Genomic DNA, 17,117 nt, shown 5'->3' with positions numbered 1-17,117 from the left:
CTTTCTGAAGCAGTGTGACAGTGCCTAGAGAAGGCCGATGAGGAACCTGAAGTGTGTATATACCAAGTAAATGTGGGGTGGAGCACTAGGACATGCTTGAATAAACACTGAGAGACCTATGTCCTATGGAGCAGTGTAGCACTTTACAGAGAAACACACTGAGGATCTCTAGAAGTAGAAGTGGAGACAAGGGAATTTTTGTTTAACAAAACAATAGGACTCAAACCACTCAAAAAGCCAGTACAGCCAGATCACTTTGTGTAACTGCACTTTCTGACACACATTGCAGATACGTCTCTTGAAAAGCCTTGAGCACTGAGTTGTCCTAGTGGTCTTTGGAGATCTCTTGCCCCTCTGTTTTTACAGCACATTATAACTTTGTGATGGTCTGCAGAGCTAGAAAGCATATACTTTCCCCATCTACCTTTTGAATATACTGTAGAACTAAGGTCTTGGAAAGGCAATGAGATCAGAATAATGAAAAAGAAAAAAATTAAGGTTTTCTGTAGTTTTCTCTTCAATAAAATATGAACTCCAGCACAGAGCTTTGGTTGCAGAGATATTTGTTACTTTGAGATCCTTCAAAGAATTTTTTTTTTTGGTTATTCTCTTTCCTGGCCTTCCAAAATGTGAATTAGATTTTTTTTGCTGCAGGTAGGATAACTGAGAAATATTTCCTTAATATAATGAAGATGCTGATTAAATACCTTCTTTAACCTTCTTAACTGTTCTGAGTTTAACCTTCTTTGATTAAATACCTTCTTTAATCTTCTTCATTATTCCAAGTTAATTGTTTCCATTTGCTTTCCAATGAGAGTGATTTTGAAAATTCACCTTTTGTGTAAATTAATTGTATTAGATTTTAAAAGGAACAGATTTAGCGGAAGATGTAAAAGCAATGAAACTTTTTTTACAATTTGACAGATTTTTTTTTCTTTGTAAATTCCAGCAGATTCAATGGAATTTCTTATGCTTTCATCATCAAATTCATCAGGTTTTGTGTTTCTTGTGAGTATTTTCAGTTTTGCTTCTCAGTCTATTCATCATAAGAAGGACCTATTGAAGTAAGTCCAGAGGAGGGTCACAAAGGGTCACATCTCCTATGGAGACAGGCTGAGGGAGTTGGGCTTGTTCATCCTGGAGAAGAGGATGCTCTGGGGAGACCTTATGGCACCTTCCAGTACCATAAGGGGGCCTTACTGGAAAGCTGGAAAGGGACATTTTACAAGGGCATGTAGTGATATGACAGGTGGAAATGGCTTTAAACTGATAAAAGGTTGGTTTAGTTTAGATAATAGGAAGAAACTCTTTACAGTGAGGGTGGTGAGGCACTGGAACAGGTTGCTCAGAGAAGTTGTGGATACCCCATGCTTGGAAGTGTTCAAGGCCAAGTTGGATGGGATTTTGAGCAGAGTGGTGTAGTAGAATGTGTCCCTGCCCATGGATTTTAAGGTCCCTTCCAACCAAATCTTACAATGTTGTGATTCTGAGACTTTAGCATGTCAAATGACTTGTTTTAGCAATGGTCTGGATCAGGATTCCTTTACTGGGTGAACTCAAACCTATTTTTCACATTTAGGTCTTCCTTAATATTTTACTTAGCAATGGAAAGGAAAAGAATTCTCAAGATGAGAAAGCAAGATTATTGCTAACAATGCAATGTAAAGTAACAAAACCAAATCACAAAATCCTTTTTCAAAACTACTCCATTAGAGGCCAGCCTTTGAATGGTGCATTCATGTCAGAACTCTAACCTAAAGACTTAATAGACTTAATACATTTCGTAAAGGAGAGCATTCTCTGTAGCTAAGAGGCAGGCTTCCAGTGACAGATACTTTCTAGTCCATTATCACTCAAACAGCCAGATTGAATTATTTCACAACCATAAGGGAGTTGGACATAAGGAAACAATTTATACTGAGCCTGAAAAGTGGAGAGCCAAGGTCAGTGTCACTCTATGATCTAGACTGCCTTGAGGAATTGGTTAGGGACATTTTGTGGTGTTAATTGTTTTACAGCTACTCTGGAGTGAAAACCTGCTTTATTCCCAAAGCTGAAACCATACTCCGAAGAATGTAACTTTTTGCTTTTAAACAGACAGATTTATATCAATTAGGAGATATTCAAGTCCCAGTGCAGGATGTGGTCAGAATTCTCACTGTACAGCAGCACTTTCTTTTCTGGATCCCCTTCTTTGAGTTATACTCAAGTGTAAAAATCTCAAACACACTATTTGCTGTATTGAATTCAAATACTGCTCATTCAATTTGCCTCTCCCCACCATTATAAGAGGGGGGTGGGAGGTGGAGGAGAATTGAGATACATTTGCCTCTATGCCTTTTGATGTAGTGTGTATTTTCAAACTGAAGTTTGACTGGGCCTTTACCATGGCATACTTGTAGATGATGCTGAGACTGGCTGGCCCATCTCCTGATACTTGCCCTCTCTTCTCTGGTGTGGTCATGCAATAAGAGTAGGAAACAGATGTTGCTGAAAGCTAACAGTTTGCTGCTGGGGAGGGAGGGGAAGGGAGGCAGGTCAGTGCAGTGAAAGGGGGCAGCTGGAAGGTGGCCACCAGGCTGCAGAATGGGAGGGCAGATCTTCAGCTTTCGGCACTGGCCCACACAGATTGAATAAAAGCAGCTAAAGTTGATTAGGATATATTGTTCAAGTAACCAAGGTGATCAATGGACCACAGCAAAGTTATTGTCTTTGCGAATTGTATTTGTTGCAAGACTTGACGAAGTTCTCTCAAAAGAAGGTAGTACTATGTTTGACTGCTAAGAGTATATCTTTGTAAATAAATGTCAGCTGAACTTGTATCTTTTTGAATTCTTTTTTCTAGTGGTTGCATGAGAACCACTGTACAGCTATACTGATCTGACCAATACTGTATGTAAACAGAAAAAAAACACCCATAACACAAAACTACAACAACCACCCACAAAACAAAGAAGCAAATACCACCCCCCCAACAGCTATCAAAAACAGTTTAGAAGGACATATTGTCAGTATTAAGAAGTAATTAGAATATGCTGGATTATCATAAGGAACTACCTGAAGAAAAAAAAGCATTGGAGCATTGGTTTCAGAAAAACTTCTTCAGCTTAGTATAAAGTAATAAAACTGTTACTGTTGCTGTGTAGTTACTGAACCTTTTTTGCTGTTCTTATTTTTGTCTCTAATCAATATAGCAATAAATATACTTTCCCTGAATTTCCATGAGAAGTAGAGTTATCATTTGAATTAGTTAACTGCAGCTTATAGAAAACTTAGTAAATAGATACTTGTGCTAAAACAATAGAAGTATGCAATCGTACTCCATGGAATGCACATATTGTGTGTTTTGTGTATGGGCTGGTAGCAGTGTTCAGATGTACTGCCTTAGGACTTGAAAGTTGAAAAGGGTTAAATTCTTAGAGGTGAGATTTGGGTTTTGCTTTTTTTAAGGATGCTTTAATGACTTTTCAAGTTTAACTTGGGAAATCTGAAAGTATTATTTGAGGACTAAAGGATTATATGAACTTGAATACTGACCAAGGTAATACAAAAATAAAGGGGGGTTGCCTTCTCAGAAGTTAATATTTATTTGTGCCAAAATGCAAGACCTCTAAGTGCCACAGAGACTTTAAAGTTCTGCTTGACAAGGGCTAAATTAAAAGTAATGTTGGATTTGTGAAGCCAAATAAAATATTTTTGTTGTGACCATTTATTGAAAATTAATCTTACTGGGACTGTATTGCAGTCTGTCAGTTGGGTTCTTACGAAGGGAGCAAATCATTTTATGGGGGCCTTTCAGTGTATTGTAGGAAAAGGTCACATTCTTCAAGGTTTTGCCTGCTAGGGCTAAATTTCAAGCTACTCTTACTGTTTTTGCGGACAACAATTAACATTATTTGCTATCATAGGGCTTGAGAAATAAGAAGTGAGCTGTAGTATTTTTAGATACAGAAGTTTTAGTTGAATTTATTGCCTGTAATGAAGGACTAGTTAGCCATGCTAACTAACATTCTCTACAGGCAATGTCACAGCTTGCTGTGTTTCTGTAATTCTAGCAACTGAGCTCAAAATACAGAGGTAGAGCAGACAAAAGACCTATTGATTCAAGCTTGATTTTTATCCATCTTTCAAGAGAATGTTTGCTCCTTATTGCCTGCACATTAAGGGAGGATGAAACCTTGTTGCTTTCATTTCTAGAGTTTTTAAAGGCTGTAGGCTAATTTTTTGCAAAAATATTTCTTATTAATTTAATATTCATGAGATCAACTAATTGAATACTAAGCAGTGAATCTGTTTTTGCTGATGATACTTGTTAATGTTTTACTTGATGATTTTCGCTAACTTTGCTCGGTATGAAAATTTGATGGTGCTTTTCAGGATTTGGACTTGATGCTAATAAATCCCAGACCTCTTGGGAAAACCTTAGTGTTGGAGAATAAGAACAGAGAATTTGGATGAGGAAGTACGAGCATTTCCATACATGGATTTCTGTGCTGTTTGAGACATGGCAGGTGTGTTCTGTCCTTCAGTGTAGTGCAGGAAAATGGCTCAGAACATTTGTGTTAATGCCTGTTGAGAGATAGGATTGGAAACAAAATTGTCAACGTCGTCCCTCTCATAATTAGGAAGATTGAAGTTGCAAGTGGATATAAGGGAGCGATACAAAAGTTGTCAGGAAAAAAAAACATTTATAACAATCCCATTAAATTAATTGTGACTGCTACTTGAGCTCAGGAAGTCTTGAATTCTGAAGGCTTTCCACCAAGGGAGCTTGCAACTTTGTATAATGAATGAGCTTTAAGTACTTATATTACTTGTGCTCACTAAAAAGAAAATTTGTGAAGGTAGAAGTTATTTCTTTAAGATAATACTTGTGAGAACCAACCTTTTAAAAATTAGTAACAGTATAAATTAAGCTACCTAAGCTTATGAGGCAAGTTTTATTGTGTTCAAACTCCTTTTGGAGAACAGAGCTGAGGTTTTATCTTCACCATGTATTTCTAGCTAAGGGATTCTGTGTGCTTTGGCAGTCTTGAGATTATTAAAAGGGCAAGTCCATGCTGAATTCAGTCAAAGGAAAACCTATGTTTTTAGCTGAACCTGAAATTCTGTCCAGGATAATATCCAGGATATATCCCTCCTTACTTCTTGCTATTTAGACCTGCTGCTGCTGCTGTCCATTAGTCTAGGACCTGCAATACCACAAGAGCAGGCTTATGCTGCAGTTTATAGACGTAAGCTGAGTTAATTTTAAGCTGGTGGCTTGGTTTTTAGCAGCATAGGAGCTGAACAGATTTTTTGAAAGACTAGTTTGCCCTAAATGCAGGGCTGTCATAGCAGGATCGCTGTTGGTGTCCAAACTGGGTTGTTTAAAGCAGGCTCAGATTTACCACGCTGAGCTGCAGTCACACCTCGTACAGCTGTGTAATCATAGTCAGATGTAGATACTGTGCACAGACAGCTTCTAGTGGCTGCAACAGTAAGATATGTTGATTGCTGAGAACAAACCCAAGTAGTAGCCCGTATTATCCTGATAAAAGTCCCTGTTAATTATGTTCCCCTTGCCATAGCTGTATTTCAGGTCTGGGGCGTGTAGCAGACAAGTATGAATTAGATTTCTTGAGTCTTGAAAAGTGATTTTTTTCACATTCTGTGTAGAGCAATGTAGTAATAATTTTATCTGAGTTTGTTGCATTTGATGGTTTATTTGTAAAGTGAAATGTTATTTATTATAAAATATACAGAAGTATATATTTTCAGGATAGAGTTTTAAACAATAAACTGTGTAATAAATGCAACTGATTATGATGATGAGAGTTGAAGTGCTCCTATTTATAGTAACCAGGAAACTTCACTGATTTGTGAATTTTATTCTAAACTACACCTCAGTACTGGGAAACGCAAATTTTTAATAGATAAATGTAAGGAATTTTATATGAAACTGAAGAGTGTCCATATCTTATATAATGTGGTGCTCCAAGTAAGAAAAAAGTTCTTTTTTCAGAGAACACTGGTATTGTTTGGTACAGCTAAACCTCCTTTGTGAAAACTCATTCAAGAGAGTTGTTTCAGTACCTTTTTTGTTACTGTAAAGATGAGCTGTCAATATCTCTGCCAAACTCTGCTTTCTGAACAAGCAAAAGGAATATTGAATAGGTCTGTCAGCACTCAGTCCCACTGAGACAAAATGCATTTTTACAAACACGTTAAGTGCTGACTAACCAAATTCTGTTATATCTGAAGCGACTGTATGTTGGACTTTACCAAGCACATTTGAAAGAAATTAATAGCTTTTCCATTTCTGGTTGTGTTATAGATGTGATGGAAAGCCAGACTATGTAAGAATAGTTGCTTTGAAAAGTACCTCCTTGCACACAGTCATTTAAATAAACAGGACTGGTTATTAGGGAAAGTTTGAGCTCTGTTTCTGGGAATGAATCACAGGAGTGGAGTATAGTCAGGCTAGATCTTACACTGATTTGATGGCTTTACATTAAGTTTATACAAGTCTGTTCCTAAGGATACATTAACAGCAACAAGTAGAAAGTTAATTTTAGAGAAACTTCTACCAAATATATGTGAATTTAGTTTGAAGTGGATCAAGATGCGCAAGTGTTCCTGCTGGTTTTAACCTCAAACTTCATTTGCAGTGCTTTGCAGTTACCCACTTAAAAGTATCAATGTTGAGAACTGCAGGTCTCTACTTAGGCATTTTCTCTGTCATTCCCAGGAAAGATGTCTAGAGACCGGGCTCTCAGGAAGCAGCAGCAACTGAACAATTTGGTAGCAGTGGTGACAAAGCTTGCAAAGCCTGGAGATGTGATTGTGGATTTTTGCAGTGGAGGGGTAATGTATATTTCTGTTTATGTTGTACCATTTATTTCAGCTTTCATCTTTGCAGTTCTAGGTTGTTGCTGCCATAAAGCAAGGCAGAAGTACAAACGCTGAAATTTTACCTGCTTTCAAAGGTTCTGTCACTGTTTATGGAATGCTCATCATGTAATGAGTGAACAGCTGGGAACACCAAAAAGTCATTCGGATCTTTGTCATTTGTTTTTGTTTTCACAGGGCCATGTTGGAATCGTTCTTGCTCACATGATGCCATCATGCCAGGTAAATTCTCAGTAAGAAGTACAGATAGTATGAGCTTTTGGTCTCTGATGATCATTTTTAAAAGATGTGCATGTCAGGAGGGCACATGACATCACAGTTGTCTCAGCAGAGGACTTAAGTTTGAAACATGGAAATTTTTAGTGTAACTCCCAAATGTGCATGGTGCTTTCCTGAGAAGACAAAAGTTGTATGAAAATATAAAATATTTGAATGCTGATCAATATTGGCAAGTGTTAAATGCCTTCAATTGTTATTGGGTTTCTAGATAATAATTTTATAGATCACAAACTCTGCCACAAGTGATTCAGAGGTTTTCTCAACTAAGCTAGAAAGTTTTCTTAGTACAACTTGGTAATGTTGTACTTTAATTTCTCAGAATTATTTTCTTTACTTTCTCCTATGTGTGACATCTAGGTGGTACTCATAGAAAATAAGGAGTTGTCTCTGATCCGTGCTAAAGACAGAAGTGATGAACTAGGTTTAAACAACATTTGGTTCATTCAAGCAAATTTGGACTATTTTAAGGGGACTTTTAACATTGGGGTAAGTGATTATACCTTTTCCAGTTCAAAACTTCAGTGTCTGGTTCATTATTCTTAGAAGAACTAAAATAGCTGAGAGAAGAAAATTCTCTATGTGCTTACAGACCCTGAAAATAAATGAGATTAGTTTCTTTAGAATTCTGCAGCCCTAGTGAAGAATAAGGCATAAATAGTATTTTGTAACTCTCTAAATATTCCTGTCTTCTAATTTTTTGTTCTGTTAATAGAATATGTACTTCTGTGGCTAGGCTCAAGCTTTCCATGCAAGACTGACTGTTCTTTAAATCATCCATCTAAGGGCCTGTTTTGGCTGTAACTGAGGACGTTTAATGCTGAAGGTTTATGGTATATGAACAGTGCCATTTAACTATTTGATTGGTTTATTTAATAAAGGAAAAGAAACATAGAGCAGGAGAAAGTGGAAAGATTAAATGGTTTTAGCCCAGTCCTTCCAGGTGTGAATTTCCAATTCTCTGGCTTTATCTTTTGTGCTACATTGTCATATAAATCTCAGTGGATGAACTGGAGATATATTTCAGGAATATTGGGATCTTGCGAATAATTTACTGAATTATGTGTGTGAAATGTTTAATAGTTTTTCTGTGAAATGCGTCTCCAATTTTGTGATCATTGGGATTCCTGTCTTAATTTTTGGGGTCTATTGTAAAGGTTAATGCTATGTTAAATATCTCTGTAGAGTTTTTATTTAATAAAAAAAGTGTTATACTCCCAAGTTTTGTGACAAGGAAAATATTGAAGTATATGTCAGAAGAATTCACTTGGGAATTCTTCATTTCCAGGCCTGTGATTTCAGTTTCTTTGACTTGATTTATCTATTCAACAGACAAACCTGGAGCTTTCCCTTTTTGGGAAACCTGTATCAATGTCAGCTTCAGAATTAGTTTGCATCGTGCCAGGATTCACTCTTCAGGATTAGCTCATTAATCTAGGATTAGCTTTCCTTGGCATATTGAAGATGAGTGCTGCCTGGTTTGCTGACCTGTGTTTGAACATAAAAATATAAAGTTTAGCTGCTTTTGCCTCATTATGTCATAAACACTGGTCTGATACATAAATGGACATAGAATACCATAATACATAGATAAATAAAAAGTTTATCAATATGCCGTATTTAAACCCATCTTCTGAGACCATTTTTAGTAAAACAATAGTGTAAATCTGAGGAAGGACACAATGACAAATTCACTGATAATAGTACTTGAAATTTAAAGAGGCATAGAGAAATGAATGTGACAGAAGTCATCATCTCTTGCTTTGGTATTCATTTAAAATAGGTTTATATGCATTTTAATTACCTTGACATCAAGTGTAAGTTATTTATCTATTTTTTTATCTGTCAAGAGTTCCAAAGCAGGTTAAAAACCCTATGTCAACCACTTCCCTTTTGCTCTGTGCAAAATTTCCGCCCTTATGAACTCTCGGGATAATGATGGTCAAGGGTCTGAAACAACATGTTTGAGTTGCCAAATGTACCGGTGCATTGTACTGTTACATGTTGTAGTACAACCACAATAATAAATAATAAATTATTTCAGTCTTAAAGTGAAAGCTTCCAAATACTTGCATACAGTGTTCGTTTACATGCCAACACCCAAAGGAGTCTTTGAGATCTCAGCTGTTTTTAATATTTCTGTAGTACTTGCAGTATCTCAGCTAATTTGTGAGAACAAGTTGAAAAGTTTAATGTTTGCTTGGACAGCAGGAGTATTTTGTAGTGTGTTGAGTACTCTTGTTTTTAAGATCACTCAAGTAAACCTGAAGTTTCAGGAAACATTCTTTTCCCTTTGCTTTTCTGTGTGTGCTGGAGTGTTCTGGGCAGTTGCAGTACCAGAGGGCTAGTACAGGCCAATGGTCTCGCACTGCATTAGCTCTCTTGCTCTCTTCAGGGGCCACTTTGCTTTCCTGTGTCTACAGATGTTTGGATTTGTGGACCAAATATCTGCATATCTGCATATCTGCTTTAGTTTTCACAATTTATTTTGTTTCAGACAGTGAGTTGGAGATACAGGATATCCTGAGAAAGCTTTGTCATTAATTCTGTGGTTTTGTTTTTTCTTAAGTTAATTGGTTCTGAGAAACAGAAAGAAAAACCCAGTTGTTGTAACAGGTCATATGGGCTCAGCAAAGCTACTCGTTTTATCTGCTGCTGTTTTAAGGTCTCTTTTTCAGATGTGCAAGAGATCTTTGTTGTCTGCTTGGATAGATGAGGAAGTAACTATAATTACATTCCATGCTAATCTGATAGCTGTGATATTAAGACTCTATTTCTGATGTTAAACTAGTTTTATTTTTGTTGTTAAATACATATGAGCAGAAAAATTTTCATTGTGAAATTATTTTCTTGTTAATTTTTTAATGTTCTGCTTGAGACAAAAATAGTTGTTTCCCTCTGTATGCAGTTACACTTCAGTTGAAGATTAATGATCTGCTCAGCTGAGCTTACAGCAAGCAGACTGCAAACAAAAAAGACTTTGTTTTAATCTGTATCTGAGAGCAGAATTTTTATCTACCAATTGCTCTACCTTGAAAAACAACTTTGAGTCCTGCAATCTGAGCTATGCAGCTTTAAAACTTTCCCCTAAATTTACAGTGAACCAGAATCAAAGAAAACAGTGTAGTTTTATAAATCCACACTGCTGCATAAAATTACAAATGTCTCAAAAATGTCCTTAGTTCAGTGAAAACATAGGGCAATATCTATGCACCAGGCTTACTCTTTGAGGTACAGAGTACGTGGGAGGAGGCAGAGTAAGTAATGTCTCCATTTCACCTGGCCTATTTGGCATCACAGAGATGAGGGAGCTGCTTGCCTTTCCTTGCAGTATATTGACTGCTGCAGTAACTTTTCTTTCTGTAGCAGAGCATGAAGAATTTGGGTGCAACCTGTGTGTTGCCCAAACACATGTCAGTGTTCACAAGTAGTTGAGATGAAATGTTATTCTGGTTTTAGCTGAAGAGCCCATCACTAAGAAGAAGAAAGAAAAGATTAAGGAGAAGAAAAAAAAAAGGAGGGCAAGTTGTGTTGGATGCTTCCCCCACCTCCAATGTTTATTTTTTTAAAGTTTTTACTCAACATCTTAAAATCTAATGATCTAAAATTATGTTAAATGTTCTCATTTGAATGTGACCTTCAGGTATATCTGTTACATATCTTATTGATGAGTTGAAATCCAGTTTTGAAACAGTTCTTTGTATTCTAAGTCCTTTATTCCTTGACAAAAACCTTTGGCTAATTACCACAAATAGTTTCTCTGTTACTATTTTACTGGAACTTTGTTTTTTATTTGTTTGATATCACAATGTGATGCACCTGCCTTCTGAATACTTTTGGCAAGTGACCCTTCTTCAGTGTTGATGCTGACCAGGATTGTATTTAGAATGTTGCTATAAGGAATTTTCTTGTTTCCTTGGTTTTTGTTTTTACTGCTGTAGGTGGCTCTGCACGCCTGTGGTGTGGCCACAGACATGGTGATTGAGCACTGCATCCGGGCACGGGCAGCCTTTGTCATCTCCCCGTGCTGTTATGGCTTCATTCAAAACACAGTCAAGTTCAAGTATCCACGAAGGTAAACGACACCTAACAAGATAAGCCTTAAAATATTAATTTAAGTGATGGAAGAAAATACTAAAAGAGTATAGAATTAATCAATTAAGGGTCTTTGCACATTTCTGGGCTAAGGTGATTCACACTTATAATGAAACTGTTTCCTCCTGTTTGTCTTTGCCAACTCATCGTGAAAGGGAGGCAGATTGGTAATTCCTGGATTATTTTTTTCTGGATTTATCTATTCATAGTTCAGGAGACTTTGTGCAAGGAGCATAGTAGATACAGTATGTAATATGCAGACCTTTTACCTTTAAATCACAAAGTTAATAGAAAGCTCACAAAAATTACTGTAAGAAGGGGAATTGACATTTTAATGTTGCAGAAATATGTAAGCAATCAGCTTAAGAAGTGGGTCTGTTTTATAACACAATTTACTGCTTGTGAAACTTCTCTGATTTATTCCCAAGTAGACAAGCTCTCCTGTATTTCAGTTCATATTTTTAGTACTTTTTCAATGGACTGTGTACATATTTTGTCTTCAAATCTGCCATGTGGGAGATACTTATGTATCTTATGCTTAAGAATTTTAATGCCTTTGCTATAAATAAAATGTAAAAGATGAGCATAAAGTGGCAGAAGATAAGAGGCTACAGCCTTCTGAATCAGAACTAGATGGAGGAACAGGGTTGTGTTTTGGTTGGCCTTTTTTTTTTTTTTTCTTCATAAAACTGAGCTTTGCATTTTTGATGTCCAAGATTTAATTCTAATAGGAATTGACTGAAGTATATATTTGCTAAAATAACAAACTGAAACATGCAGTCCTACAAGGAATCAAGAAATCTAAAAAATCTTATGCACCCATATTAATATTTTTTTTCATATTTTCATATTTTTCTGTAATGCCCAAGTGTGCTGGCACAGAAGTGTGCAGAGTAAATATTTAGAATGTGTCAATTTGATAAGCTTTGGATTTAACAGTGTTTTCTTAGTCCATTTGATTCTTCCATCTCTGTGTGTGTGTCCATTTTTGTTTTCTCTTGTGACACAATGAAACAAATAAGTCTTCTTGAGGAAGAGACAATAAAATTTTAAGCCTTTTAAGATTAGCAGGCATATAGCTTTTCTCAGTTGGCTTGTTTTAAAATTGACTGTATAATATTGGACTTTTGACCAGTTATATTTTTGGTACTAAGGGTAGAAATTCTCCCTGTGTTAGAAAACCTTTGTTGCTATAGGTGCTGCAAGAATATAAATTAGGAGTTTGTGTTTGCTAAAATTTTTGAGTCTAACATCACAAACCTCTGTAGAAAATTATTAACCCTAGTTCGAGCTGCATTTTAGGGTTTGCTTCTTCTTTTTTTCCTTATGTTATATGATCATAAAACATGATAGTCTGCCCATATCCCTGTAGTGTTCTGCAGTCAATTCCTTTGTAGAGGCTCCTTACTTTTGTGATACAAAAGTAATATATGTTTGCCTAGAGTATTATTAAGTATATATGAAGTATTTATATGACAATGAGGAAAGAACAGTAAATCTGTGTATTTATAATGATTTAGAGAGAAATGTTTTTATGAATAACATGATAGGGAAAAAAAGACCCAGTCAGGTACACTTTTCCTATTCTAGTGAATGGGAGCTGCAATGGGCTTTGGTATTCTTGAAAGCCTTTCTGTAGGTACAAATAATGTTACTTTGTTTAAAATGTGTTTAAGCATTAAATGATTGATCCTATTTTCCACCTCTGGTGTTTTTAGATGTTCATTAAATTGGTCTATTTTTTTTTCAGTCATCAGTTCAAAGAAATTTTGTCCTACAAGGTATGTAAAATGGAGAGGGGGTGGGGGAAGGTTTATGTGCAGTTTCCTGTGTTTCACTGGGTCATCTTAGCAACTGAAATATAGGTGGTTATCTTTTAATTGCAAGGAGTGGCATGTGTTATGTGCAATGTTCATTAATAGTGCAGATGTCATTGTGTTTTCTCTCCACCATACATGTTTTAAGGCTTTTTTTCTTCAATGAAATTAAATAGTTTCTCCACAAAAAAAACCCTTACTTTATCATAATGTATAAGTGAGCCATTTCTAAAGTACTCCAGCATGTATCCATTTACAAGATGCCAATTTATTTAGGTCTTAAATAGAGCTGTTATTTTCTAAAAATCATTAGATTTTCCCCTCTAATTTATGTCTAAAAGATTGGACATACTAAGCAGAAAAAGCCTATACTGATCAGCAAGAATTTTATGCAGTATTGTTTTAAAAATGTTGCTCAAAATTATTTTAAAAGTATTCAAGTGTGTTTGGACCCTGCAAAGGAAGGGTCTGTGGAGACAGTCTGAGAGAAATGTGGGAGAAAGAATCAATGAAGCACGCAGGCCTGACAGAGTGAGGATAACAGGGGAGTGAAAAAGGACAAGAGCAGAGAGGTGGACAGCAGGAAACTTGTACTGACCTGTTAAACTTTGTCATGTGCGTTTAGATGCACTTAATGTGGCATGGAAAGAAAATGTTTCCTTTTGAGAGAAGCAAGGTTATAGAGAAACTTTACTAAATTTACGTGTCAAACTCATAGACAGGGGTCTTAGTGTTTACAATGTAGAAATAAATGTTGGAGATGCAGAATAATTCTTTAGAACAGAAATATGAAAGCAAAGGAAGGTATTTATAATATCCAAATGTTTTTTTGGGACATTGAGCAGTGCAAAGATGCTCTATGTGGCAGGAAAATGGAGATTATCCTTTTTAATCCTCAAATAAGATGGAGTTTTAAAAATTAAGAAAATTTCCAACCATCTTCTAAGGGAAATCCAGTTATCTGCTAATACACTTATCTTACCTTCATGACAGTCTAGTTTATGTACACTTTACTAATTTACATGGAAATAAATACCCACAGATTGAGATGACAAAAGCCATACAGTGGATTTGGACCTGTCATTATTTTTCCCCTTGTTTTAATTTATGTGTTTCTAGCACATAATCACAAAGAACTCAGGTTTCAGTTCAGAAAAAATCATTTACTAACATTATTGAAAGTAAACCAGTTAACAGTACAGAGGGAGATGGTGACTGTTATAAAGTCAGGGATGCCTAGATTAGGATAGTGTGCATAACCTCATTACAACTCAGTGAATTTTTTTCTTAATCTGTTAATCCATGGAGATTTAAATCACAGGGTTTGTCAACACTGTAGATTCCAGCATTTTATTATTCGTGTTGCAGAGGGCACAGGAGTCAAAGACAAGGCTAAAAAATATTGCTGCTCTTAATAATGTAAAAGTCTATACAAATGGTCCAGGCTGGTTGGTGCCTCCAATAATCCTAGTTATAAATAACTTTTGTTATGCAGCTAGCTGTATGCATTTTTATATTTCATATTAATAAATTGTTGCAGGTTATTGGCTAGCAGTCAAAGTTGCCATGTGTTAGCCAGACATTGTCTGTGTCACCCCCTCCAGTTCTCATTTTAAATTAATTTCTCTTATCTTTTATTTTTGTGAGATCTAATAAGACATCCAGAAGTCTGGCATTTCCAAAACTTTTTTGATGAGAACATTATGCTGTAATTCATTAGCTGATAGTTGCAAAGAATAAGATATCTGTAGATTTCTAGCATGATACATTTTGAGACTGTTTCTCAAAACACAAGGAGAATTGGAAAGTAGAACTGTATAACTTTGCAAATACTTTTCGCTTTGGAAATGTAATAGCAATTGAAAGTAAGGGTGTTCTAGTAAGCAAATTACCTGTTTATGCACACACAAAGTTTGGGCAGTCTATAATCTTCATTATTTTAGAAATGCTTTTCTTCTTATTTCTGAAAATTTAATGTGTGTCATGGGTAAAAATATAGTCATAACATGCTCTAATTTATCTCTTTGGATCACCTCTCTAAGAAGCCAAGGCATTGGAGTCAGTCCAGATTTTCAGGTTAAGTGGCAAGGCTTATCTTGGCTCTGGTCTCGTCCAGAGAGCTGGAACATTGATATTACAAAGAGCCAAGTTGTCTTGGGTGCCTGAAGGCTGTTGAAGAGTTGTGTGCTAAGACGGATCTTTTCCTTCTCCTCTAAATCCCTCTTTTTCTCCTCAAGCTGCCTTTCACTGCTGCTTCTCTCCTCTACTAGTTGTGGCCACGTTGCCCATGGCTGTCTTTCTCCTTCATTCTCCAGTACTCATGTCTGGGTTAACATTTTCAGCTCTTTTGTACTACAAAAGTATCCACATTTGAATGGAACTGGGTGGGCGGAGTGTGTCTAACTCCTAAATGTATTATAACATGTTTTCATTTTGCTTCCATATCTTTTATGAAGCTGTGAGCTGGAAACCTTCATGCCAATGAGCAGTACTAGAGAACAAATACCCTTGCCTCAAAATAGTGTAAATTTATTTAAATGACTAATATTTGAGTAGCAAATGGTGATAATATTTTATTTTATAGTATGTAAGAAAATTTTTTGCGGTCAGGTGTCTATTAAATTTATGAGTTAGATGGAGTGTACTGTGGGAGTAATTACCATCTTGATTTAATATGAAGCTTTTTAGTGGAATAAAATCTCTTGGATGTTTATGTCCCTCTAAAAAAAAGCTGGAGTAAGTATCCTTACTTCAGAATACTGAAAGAACATGAAGTGTCCTTAGGTGAAGTTGCTCTCTCCACCTGGTACAAGAAACAAATCTTTAAAGTCATCATTTTCTATCAAGCAAGAAATAAAAAAAAAAAAAAATTGATGCAAGACACATGCTTTTTTTTCAGAACTATAACTCTAGAAGCTTTGCTTAGGAGAGCACTTTTTGTTGTTGTCCATTTTTGTTTTCTCCCTGTGACATTGTAGGAGACTTGGGAATACTGTACAATTCTAAGATGGTTCTGATTTATGCTGTCCTGTACTTAAATATTGCAGCTGTCCCAAAGAGCACAGCTGTCATCAGAGCATTAATTTCATTGCTACACCTGCAAGACTTTTTCTTTCACCATCTGGCTATCTTGCATTCCTTGGCTTGGCTGGTCTTTGAGGAATGATTATGCTGACATAGGTGGTGGGATTTGAAGGCAAATGAGGATATGGGGTTCTGCCCACTTGTGTAGTGATCTAAGCAGGGAGTGAAATGCATCCTCCACTGCACCATCCCCCTGGGTGACAGGACAGGAAGAAATCAACAGCAGCTGTTGTGGAAGCCTTTGCAAAAACTTCTAGTGGAACAGGGATAGGTTGAAATTGCATTGTTGCAATTTTGATGGAGGAGGCTTTCCTATTCACAGCCAGGTATTTTTTGCCTTCAGGATCTTTTTAGTTGATCCTGACTTGCTTTTGGCAGGGCAGAGGAAGTTTGACCATGAGGCTGTTCTTCTGGGACTCAAAATCACTGCTTGGAGAAATGTGCAGTAGTTCAAATCACCTGTTTAAGAATTTTATCTTGGCTGTTTATTGATGCAGAGATGCAGCTCTGTGATGACTGTGCTAAAAGATGACTGTGTTGCTTATCAGTTATTGAAGGCAAAATTAGTCTGCAGTTTGTCTTTGATGAATGCTCTCTTGTATACACTGCATCCAATTCAACTGCTGAAAAGAATTGGGAAGTTTAGCAAGAAACAAATACTGATGAGGAGAAATGAGGCAGTGATTACAAACTCTTGATTTACACATGTGTTTGCAGAATAAAAATTGGGATTTGCATGCAGATAAATTTTCTAGAAATATAGTCGTCAGTGTAATAGCACTTTTAATACTTTAAACATTTAATTAGATTTTTCTTGCTTTATCTTCTTTTCTTTTTTTAGGAGCACATGATTCTTTGCAGATTTGCAGATCAGACAGCTGTTCAGCTTCCACCTGAACGCAGGCTAATTGGTATGAATTTCTGCAGCTGTTGTGTAAACCACCTCAGTAATGA

At 36.2% G+C, this 17,117-nt stretch overlaps 1 protein-coding gene across 1 annotated transcript in view; it reads left to right on the top strand.

The window, feature by feature from the left end:
* Positions 1–17,117, top strand: part of GSTCD (glutathione S-transferase C-terminal domain containing) — a 60,575-nt gene that overhangs the window by 38,257 nt on the left and 5,201 nt on the right. Inside the window, 6 exon segments of the mRNA XM_050338020.1 lie at positions 6,731–6,846; positions 7,069–7,113; positions 7,528–7,656; positions 11,109–11,242; positions 13,013–13,043; positions 17,005–17,074. Coding sequence (XP_050193977.1) covers positions 6,731–6,846; positions 7,069–7,113; positions 7,528–7,656; positions 11,109–11,242; positions 13,013–13,043; positions 17,005–17,074 — 525 coding nt within the window.

Source organism: Myiozetetes cayanensis, unplaced genomic scaffold (genome assembly GCF_022539395.1).
Source record: "Myiozetetes cayanensis isolate MyiCay16 unplaced genomic scaffold, myiCay2020 scf7, whole genome shotgun sequence".
Taxonomy (NCBI): domain Eukaryota; kingdom Metazoa; phylum Chordata; class Aves; order Passeriformes; family Tyrannidae; genus Myiozetetes; species Myiozetetes cayanensis.
Note: the sequence above shows the minus strand (reverse complement) of the source record. Positions and strands in the feature narration are given on the sequence as shown.